Below are 9,907 nucleotides of genomic sequence, written 5' to 3'. Positions count from 1 at the left end.
GTGTGTGTGTGTGTGTGTGTGTGTGTGTGTGTGTGTGTATGTATATATATATATATATATATATATATATACACATATATGCTTTCGGTGTGATATATGTATATATACAGACACACACACACACACACACATACATACATACATATATACACACATCATCATCATCATCATTGTTTAACATCCCTCTTCCTTGCTAGCATGGGTGGGATGGTATCACAAGAGCCAGTCAGGCCGAAGCCTGCACCAGACTTCTGTGATTGTTTTGGCAGGTGTTTTACAGATGGATGCCATTCTAACATCAACCATTCAGCAGAGTGGACCTAGTGCATTTTACATGGTTCAAACACAAGCAAGACGAGTAGTGCTTTTTATGTTGCACAAGCACAGGCAAGGTCTGTTTTGGCAAAGTTCTTACAGCTGGATGCCCTTCCGAACACTGACCACTTTACAGTGTGGACTGGGTGCTTTTAAGTGGCACCTGCATTGACAGTGTCACCAATTACTTGTAAGACAAAAACTTTTAAGAACGGGGAGGCATACAACATAAAAAATTCAAAACAGTCAGGTACTTAAATGATAGGTACCAGGTAGGGTCGAAATCAACTTGTAAACTGTACCTTTACTCAAATAAATATCCTGGGTACTGAAGTACATCCAGTGGAAAAGTTCAGGTTGTGTATATAGAGAATACTTAACCTTTATGAGTAATTTAACCGTCTATGGGCTAATCTAAAAGTGTACTTTATATTGGTCATACATTATTTGGTGTACTCCAGAACATCCAATGGGTCAGGATTCCAGTGAAGTCTATTATGAACAAACAAATAAATAACAAAATGATGGATATGCATCACTTCATTACAGCTCTTTCCAGTGGAATTTTTTAATAGATTAATGGGTACATTACATCCTTGAAGTCCTGTATGCGAATTTCTGTAACTGTATCATTCAATAAATATAGTCCTGTACTTCCAATGATATCAAGATCTATCTCTTTTGTCATCACATGCAAATTGGTGATATATATCTTTCTGTCACATAGAAATATTATATTTTTCAGAAGTCTATGGATTGAGGAAAACATTTAAAATTGGAAACAGAACTGAAAGTTCTTTGAATTGTTTGGAGTGGCATTGTGAAAATGAAGAGCAGTTTAAAATTGACTCTTTTGCAATTCCATGTCCCTGTACACTGCAACAAGCAAAGGTAGATCTTACTTTTAAAGGTCTAACCATAAATGCATGTTATGAAAACCGTTTCACTATAAATGGGACAAAACAGCGCTGTTGTTATTCATCGTAAGTCTATGTATTCATATATAAAGTAACATATTTTCATAACTGCTCTTTTGTATAATAAAGCATAATTGTTTTGTTTTTTTTCTTTTTACAAAGGGATAGATATTCAGAATTTCTCTCTCAATGGTAGTGGTTGCAACTGGGAATAAAGATAGTGTCACAGACATGGTTTGCCAAAATTTTACATTTATGCTGCTCATTTCTTTAAATGTATTATTTATCACTAATGTAATAGAAATGAGTCTAAAGGATCATCTCCTTTGTTTGTAGAAATTATAAACAAGATCCACAAACCTTTGTTAAAGTTATTAGCTTGGGTTCTGACAGCAGGCAATAATGTCAAAACATTAAATGCCCCAGAATTCCCTTCCATTAATGAGTTGAGGGCAGTGAATGCCCATTTGCCTGAAAGAAGAAGATGTTGAAACGCTTATTCACACACTTGCATCTATCCAAACATATTAAAAATGAATATGCAAGTCATTCTTTTGATTTTTGCTGTTCACTATGCATATGACAATACACACACACACACACACTCTCTCTCTCTCTCTCTCTCTCTCTCTCTCTCTCTCTCTCTCTCTCTCTCTCTCTCTCTCTATATATATATATATATATATATATATATATATATATATATATACACACACATACACTCACACACACATATATATAAAATACACTTTCAGTGAAATAAAGTTTCCCCAAAATTAAACATATCTAATAAAATAAATGTGAATGTCAGTGTGTCACACTTTTTCAACTTAAATAAATACTTTCTACTAGAAGCACAATGCCTCAGATTTTGAGGGAAGGAATTAATTCGATTATATCGACCCCTGTATGTAACTGGAACTAATTTTATCAACCCTGAAAGGATGAAAGGAAAGTCAACTTTGGCAGAAGCCGAACTCAAAACCTAATAGCAGACGAAATACTAGGCATTTTGCTCAGTCTGCTAAGGATTCTGCCAGTTCACCACCTTAATATAATAAATGTGAATGTCAGTGTGTCACACTTTTTCAGTTTTACTCCTAGACCAACATAACATATCAATGCTACATGTGTTGAAACAGTTGTGATTAACAATATATTTCATCTTATCATATATACACACACACACACACACATATCCACATATATGCATATATACACATATGCATGTTTCTATATTCATAATCCAATGAAGCAAACCCAGATTTACCCATTAGTACAACTACAGTGCAATTTCTTACTCTAAATTTTCCTTAGTGATGTGGTTAGCCAAAATCTTGGACTATACCATAGAGCTCTTATAGTACCCATCTGGATAATGTATCCCTATATACCCATTGTATGCTTTTGTATATATATATATATATATATATATATCTATATATATACAGCTACTTTTTAGCTGCTATTTCTGAACTTCGGTATTTGATGAAGCAACTGTTTGCTGATCCCTTAATTATGTTTATATATATATATATATACAAACTAAGTTCGATGACTGGCACCCATGCCAACGTTGGCTCCTTCATTGGACACGAAACTCGGCTTGTAAAGACCTGTTGGGGCAAGCGAAACCGAAATCGTGATGGCACCTGTGCCCAGCGTCGCCTTCCTGGCACTTGTAAGATCGTGCCAGTGCCGCTGGACTGGCTCATGTGCAGGTGGCACATAAAATACACCATTTTGAGCATGGCCGTTGCCAGTACCACCTGACTGGCCTTCGTGCTGGTGGCACGTAAAAGCACCCACTACACTCTCGGAGTGGTTGGCGTTAGGAAGGGCATCCGGCTGTAGAAACTCTGGCGAATCAGATTGGAGCCTGGTGTAGCCATCCGGTTCACCAGTCCTCAGTCAAATCGTCCAACCCATGCTAGCATGGAAAGCGGATGTTAAACGATGATGATATATATCAACACACATATATTTATATGCAACCATGCAACCACTAGATGACTAACCTACAATAATTCCACCTCTACTTCTACCATTATTACAACAGTTCATGTTCCCCTGAACTTACAAATTTTCTACCATCCCTACCTAGTTTACCTATCTTCCCTCCTTTCATTAGCTATGCTCTAACTCATCCCTTTTATTCTATACTGCACCAAACATTTTACTCAAATTTTTATCCTCTTATCTCCAAAACTGCAATCTCCTGGAATTCCCTCCTCACTCCATTTTGCCTCCAGATATCAAGATGGGTAGTAATGCTATTAACCTCACAAATTTGTGAGTGTCAGTTATAGTAACAGCCCCCTTGTCTCTAAACTAAGATTAAAATACACATACATTTGTTTTTCTTAAATTCATTTCAGGGTTGAGAATGCTCTTTTGAAAAACTATCCTGATGGTGGTTTTATATACAAGATAAATGGATCTTTTGCTGATGGTGAAAACTATTGTTGTAGAGACTATCCATTATGTAATATATTTTATGACATTCATCCATCTGACACCTGTTCAAAGTATAAAGTTCCAGAGACTGGTAAGTTTATTCCTTTTAAATTTTTACCTTAATTTTTCATCAAAATGTTAAATGAAAGATCTGAAAAATAAGGTAATATTATTATTAATTGTTTGCTTTTGGAAGTGGTATATCAGAAGGGTCTAATTTTTAGGTGAGAGAATATTTGGTTGCACATTAAGTTGACTCTATGTAGAACTAATTCATCACTTAGATTATCACAGCTAAGTGAAAGTAGAGATACAAACCTTTAGTTTAGAGGACAACTGGAAGTTCCTGTGTAACAACTTCTTAATGGTTGATAAAATTAAGTTTGCCTGAAGTTAGCGGAAACATTCACTGGAATCATTTATTCATGATATAAGATGAAGGTTAAATTGATGGCAAAGGCCTTAGCTTAGATAACAATAGTGCTTATAATGAATATAAATTAAGCAGAAGGGACAAGATATATTATCGAAAGTTAATAAAGATGAGTCTGACAGATAACTGGAGAGCACTCGTTAAGTTGGAAAGACGAGAAAAGATTTTTCATTCTAAAATCAATGAAAGCATACTTTGCCTTCTTGGTCATCACCTTACATTCATTTTCAAGTGGTCTTATGCGGTTACTAAGCAAACTTCTTACTCTTTTACTTGTTTCAGTCATGTGACTGTAGTCAAGCAAATCGACCCCAGGACTCATTCTATGTAAGCCTAGTACTTATTCTATCGGACTCTTTTTACCGAACCGCTAAGTTATGGGAACGTAAACACACCAGCATCGGTTGTCAAGCGATGTTGGGGGAACAAACACAGACACACAAACATATACACACAATACATATATATATATATATACATATATACGACAAGCTTCTTTCAGTTTCCGTCTACCAAATCCACTCACAAGGCTTTGGTCGGCCTGAGGCTATAGTCGAAGACACTTGCCTGAGGTGCCACGCAGTTGGATTGAACCCGGAACCATGTGGTTGGTAAGGAAGCTACTTACCACACAGCCACTTCTACACCCATTCTTACCCATTTTATATATACAAGCTGCATTGCAACTAGGTGAACAGTTTATGATGATGTATATTTTGACATTAGTTATATAGTTATATTCATTTTTCTTTTTACATACAGTAATAAATAGATTTTTAAAAATTAGTTCATTACAAAAGCACTGAAAATTTAATCAACTCAGTTTTTCCAGCTGTTGTCCCTCACAATTTACACAGCTTTGAAGTTTACCTTTCATGCTTTGACATTTCTGTGAAAGTTTCTTTCTACAGTAACATCTTGAAATATATTTCTGACATAATTTTTTGAATCACCCACATCATCATCATTTAACATCCATTTTCCTTGCTGGCATGGGTTTGTTGGTTTGACAAGAACTGACAAGGCTGAGAGCCACACCAAGTCCCATTATCTGTCTTGGCATAGTTTCTACATCTGGATGCCCTTCCTAATGTGAACCACTTTACAGAGTGGACTGGGTGCATTTTATGTAGCACCTGAACTTCATTGTCGTTGAGTACTCTGTAGAAAATTAAAAAAATCTATTTTGGGTACAATCAGGTGAGCATGTTGTCCAATGAATTCATCTTCTTCAGTTAATCCATTTTCTCTTGAATAATGCAGAATGGAATTGAAGTGTCTAGTTGGAAAGCGGGATCATGTTAATTAGGTTGTTGTTAATTAAGTTCCATTCATTACAATCTCAAGATATGTATCACCTGACTTTTCCATAAAAACAATTGGGCCTAAAACACAAGAACTCAACATATTACCCCAAACACTGAGTGACACCAGACTGATTTAGTTGTGTTAATGGTAAATGTCTGTTTTAACTAATTAACACAATTACATTTGTTAACAAGACTTGATAATGTGAAGAAGAAAAAAAAAATTGATTGATTCACACAATGTTATCTAAAAGGATTGGATTTCCTTCTGTTTTCATTATCTCACTAAATCGCTGCTACATGTTGGTGTCATCCTCCAATAAACCAAGTAGCCATGAATGAAAAGTTTTCAATTTCAGAATTCATAGACTCAAGGGTCATGAAATATTTGATTCTGCTGAAGCTCTTCTGGTGGACTTTTTTAAACCATGAACAAAATTCTTCAGCAAAATTTTGCTTAGTGTACTTTGTGTGAACTGGTTTCAGTTGACCAATTTTAGGTGTATTCAGAATTGAACTAGTGGCATCAATTTTCTCATTGATGTGCTAAATTGTTTTATCACTTTGAGACTTGAGTGCCAAATGTTTCACTTAGACATTTCCAGTATCCATTTAACACACTTTTTCTTGAATCAGAAATGAAATTATCTGCCATTATGAGTTCTCTGAATTATCCACAGAGAAAAAAAAAAGATTAAAATTTTAATAAATTTCATTATGTTTAATTGACTTAAGCAATATAGTTATAATAAACACCAATGTTATAATATGATACAAGCCCTGCTCAAGTGACTGGCCACCAGCATGTATACACACACATATATATACATACACACACATAACTTTATACTTTTTTTTCACCTTACCAGTAATGGTGCCACATAAAAAATCCAGTCATAGAAACCATGTCAAAGCAGATATTGAAGCTTGGTGCAAACTGTTCAACCCATCCTAGCATGAGAGATGGACATTAAATGATGATGATAGTAGTGATGATTCCTATGTTGCCAATTTTGTGTTTGTGTGTGTGTGTGTGTGTGTGTGTGTGTACCCTTCTCATAAGTAGCAGAAAAATGTGTGAGGAGTTTCTACAAGTATAGTTAATATGACTGGAATCGCTCTATGCCGTGATCATTCTAAGCATGGTAAGAACCATGCTTAATCTGGATATGCAAATATGAAAGGTGGTGAATATTTGGAAATAGCAATGAGCATTGTATGAGAGAAGAAAGTTTTCCACATTTATGGCATCATTTGTGGCAAGATGCTGTTGTTTGATATGGAGATAATTGGTATATGTGTCAAGATGTTAATATTCATGGATTGATGGATGCATAGAAGGAATGGCTGAGTGGCTGTATAGAAGGGATGGTATATATAAATTGTGACTTGAAATGTATCTGTTCTTAAACTGTTTTTCTTTTGTATCAAACTACAGTATTTGTGTTAGACCCCTTGGTTTTCAAGATGATAAATAAGAAGTGGAATACTTTTTATGGTGCAGGAGAGTATACATTATTAACTGTTAAAGCCCCAGGGTTTGACACAAGGTAAGTTACCTTCCTATCTGTGTGTGTGTGTGTGTGTGTGTGTGTGTGTAATATGATGTAAAATAATAGATACATACAATTAATACTTAGGTTGAACTCATGTTTAAACTTCAGCTTCAGGTGCAGCTTTAAATGTAAATATGTGGCAACTGCCTTAATAAGAATCAGCTGTAGGCAATGTATTGATTAAACTGGTTTCGTGTATATTAGAATAAAAGGATAGAGAGGTGAATCACAGATATTGAATGAGATACCTGTTGTTTATAAATTTATACAACATATTGAGAGGAACAAATATATAAAGGAATATAAATCATAGATCAGTAAAAGCTTGTAGCAAGTATTATAAATATCTCTTAATGTGACTTCTACTGATTTCCCATGTTTTATATTCCTTTATGCCTTTGTTTCTCTCTCTCTCGCTCTCTCTCTCTCTCTCTCTTCATCATCACCACCACCATTAACACTCACCTTTCATGCTGGCATGGTTTGGATGGTTTGACAGGAGCTGGCAATACAAGCTCTATTGTCTGCTTTGATATGGTTTCTACAGCTGGACACTTTTCCTAATGCCAACCACTTTACATGGCACCAGCACTAGTGAAGTCACTAAGTACCTTGCAAGACAGAACCGCTAAACTGAGCAGCAGGGAATGGTGTCAAATGAGGTGATTTTGTGTCAAGTGATGGGAGGGACAGAAACAAGTGTCTATCATCAGTAGAGCTGAGACATGCCTCCCTTCACTGGGAAAAGGGAAAGAAAGGAGGAGAGAGAGAGAAGATGGTGAAGATGTGTCAGGGCATACCCTCAACTTACATGGAAGGGGATATAAGTGGAATGATATAAAGGATTGGATAGGGTGGGTGGGTAAGTTCATGAGATTGCAAAAGGAGAGTAGAAGATGGAGGAGATGTGAATGCAGTCAGTGGTGAACACAGGTGGATATAGGGGTTGTTAGGAAGATGAGTTGTGGAGAGAAGAGATTTGTAAGGGATAGATTGTAAGAAGGTGGGGGCACAGACATAAATGACATGCCTTTAGGGCCTCATTTTTACTTAGATGAATTGATATTCTTAAGCAAAATGTCTATCATCTTGGTTTTTTTTGTCATCTCCTCATAGAGGAGGCTCAACATTAGATCATTTTTCACCATTTCATCCCACATCTTCCTGGGTCTTTCTCTTCCACAGGTTCCATTTGCATCACATGACCATACCAGCACAGTCTTCTCTCTTGAGCACTATATCTAATACTTCTTATGCCCAATTTTTCTCTCAACACATTTATACATTGCTGTACATGCACACTGGCATTGCACATCCAATGGAGCATACTGCATTCCTTTCTTTCAAGCCTTTGCATGTCTTCTCTATTTACAGCTTCTATTTCACTACCATGTAGCATAGCTGTTCACACAAAAGCATCACACAATTTGCCTTTCACTCTAAGGAGAGTCACTATGTTACCAACAAAGATAATGGATGTCTGAACTTTTCCCAGCTAGTTCTTATTCTAGTTGCTATGCTTAATATGTTGCATAGATATAAATATGTCATAATCTGACCTAATATCTGTTTATCTCTCTATCCTTTTATTCTATTATACATGCACACATATGTGTGTGTGCATGCACATATGTGCATTTGCTTACATTTACCCTTCTTCAAAAATTGCTAGGCTACAAGCAGTGACATTGTTGTCATTAACCCATCAATACCTCATCCCTTCTTGTACATTAATCTAAATATTTTCTGAGTGGATGTTTTCTAGTTCTTAGATCACATATATCTTTGTAAAATATGTTTTCATCCACCACTAGATACCTATAACATTCCTTGTCAGATATAAGGGAAACAGTCAAATCATAGATGGAGATGTTACAAGTCTGGTTCATAGTTTTGCCCCTTTTCACAACCATTTAACAACATTTATCCTGACCAAACTCCCACCCTAAGTCCTTTGAGAATGTTGTAACTAGTTCAAAGCTGTTTCTTATCTCGTGCATGTTCTTTGCATAAAGTTTCAAGTCATCCACAAAGAAACATACAAAGAAATGTATGTATGTATTTATGTATGTATGTATGTATTTATGTATGTATGTATGTATGTTGACTGACATTCTTTGTGTTCTTTATCTTATTCAAAGTGTTACAATTCAAGTACGTGTAGAAATGAAAGACAATGACCAATTTTCAAAAATACCAGTCTACACAGCCTTTGCTATCAAGGTAAAAATCTTCATTCATTTATATATATTCAACACTAGAGAAGCATTTTTTGCACCTTTAAAGGGAGACAGTGGCAACTGAACTGACTGCAGTCTATTTTAGTTTAGACTCCAAACTGAGAAATAGTAAAATCAGGTTTTGTAAGAGTTCAGAGACAAATCTGAATATTTTTAATCCAATGTTCTTCACTACTTCTAATGATAATAATAAAGATTGCTTTTTTGATTATCCTTAATGGAGGTGAAAAATACCTCTAACAATAAGTCTTTCTAGATTTTGGCATAAGGCTAGCAATTTTGAGGGGAGCAGTTTACATTGTCCACAGTATTTGACTGGGACTTATTTTATTTACTTTGAATCAATGAAAAGCAAAGTGGACCTCAGAATCTAAAGACAAGCAAACTGCTGCTAAACATTGCATCTGCTATGCTAATGATTCTGCCAGTTTATCACCTTGATAGTGATGATGGTGGTGATATTAAAAACATACTTTCCTTGAATAGAACTCCCTCTTTCTATAAGAAAGGATGTAAAAAGGGATTTCTATGGGTACAAAAACCAATTGCTCATAAAATAGAATGATTTTAGAAAATTGCTACAGCAAAATTGCTACAGCAAAAGCAAAGTAAAAGCCTGGATAGATTACAGGTAAGTATTTGTCCTACATAAAGGATACTCAAACCTCTTGATATATATATA

General features: G+C 35.4%; 1 protein-coding gene across 1 annotated transcript in view; it reads left to right on the top strand.

Moving 5' to 3' along the window:
* The window catches only part of LOC106882610 (mucin-like protein), a 108,281-nt gene that overhangs the window by 40,699 nt on the left and 57,675 nt on the right, over positions 1-9,907 (top strand). Inside the window, exons 10-13 of the mRNA XM_052968589.1 lie at positions 1,061-1,298; positions 3,611-3,780; positions 6,868-6,979; positions 9,127-9,208. Coding sequence (XP_052824549.1) covers positions 1,061-1,298; positions 3,611-3,780; positions 6,868-6,979; positions 9,127-9,208 — 602 coding nt within the window. The remainder of the gene's footprint in view (positions 1-1,060; positions 1,299-3,610; positions 3,781-6,867; positions 6,980-9,126; positions 9,209-9,907) is intronic.

This window comes from Octopus bimaculoides, chromosome 6 (assembly GCF_001194135.2).
Source record: "Octopus bimaculoides isolate UCB-OBI-ISO-001 chromosome 6, ASM119413v2, whole genome shotgun sequence".
Taxonomy (NCBI): domain Eukaryota; kingdom Metazoa; phylum Mollusca; class Cephalopoda; order Octopoda; family Octopodidae; genus Octopus; species Octopus bimaculoides.
This window is presented reverse-complemented; position numbering and strand designations above follow the sequence as displayed.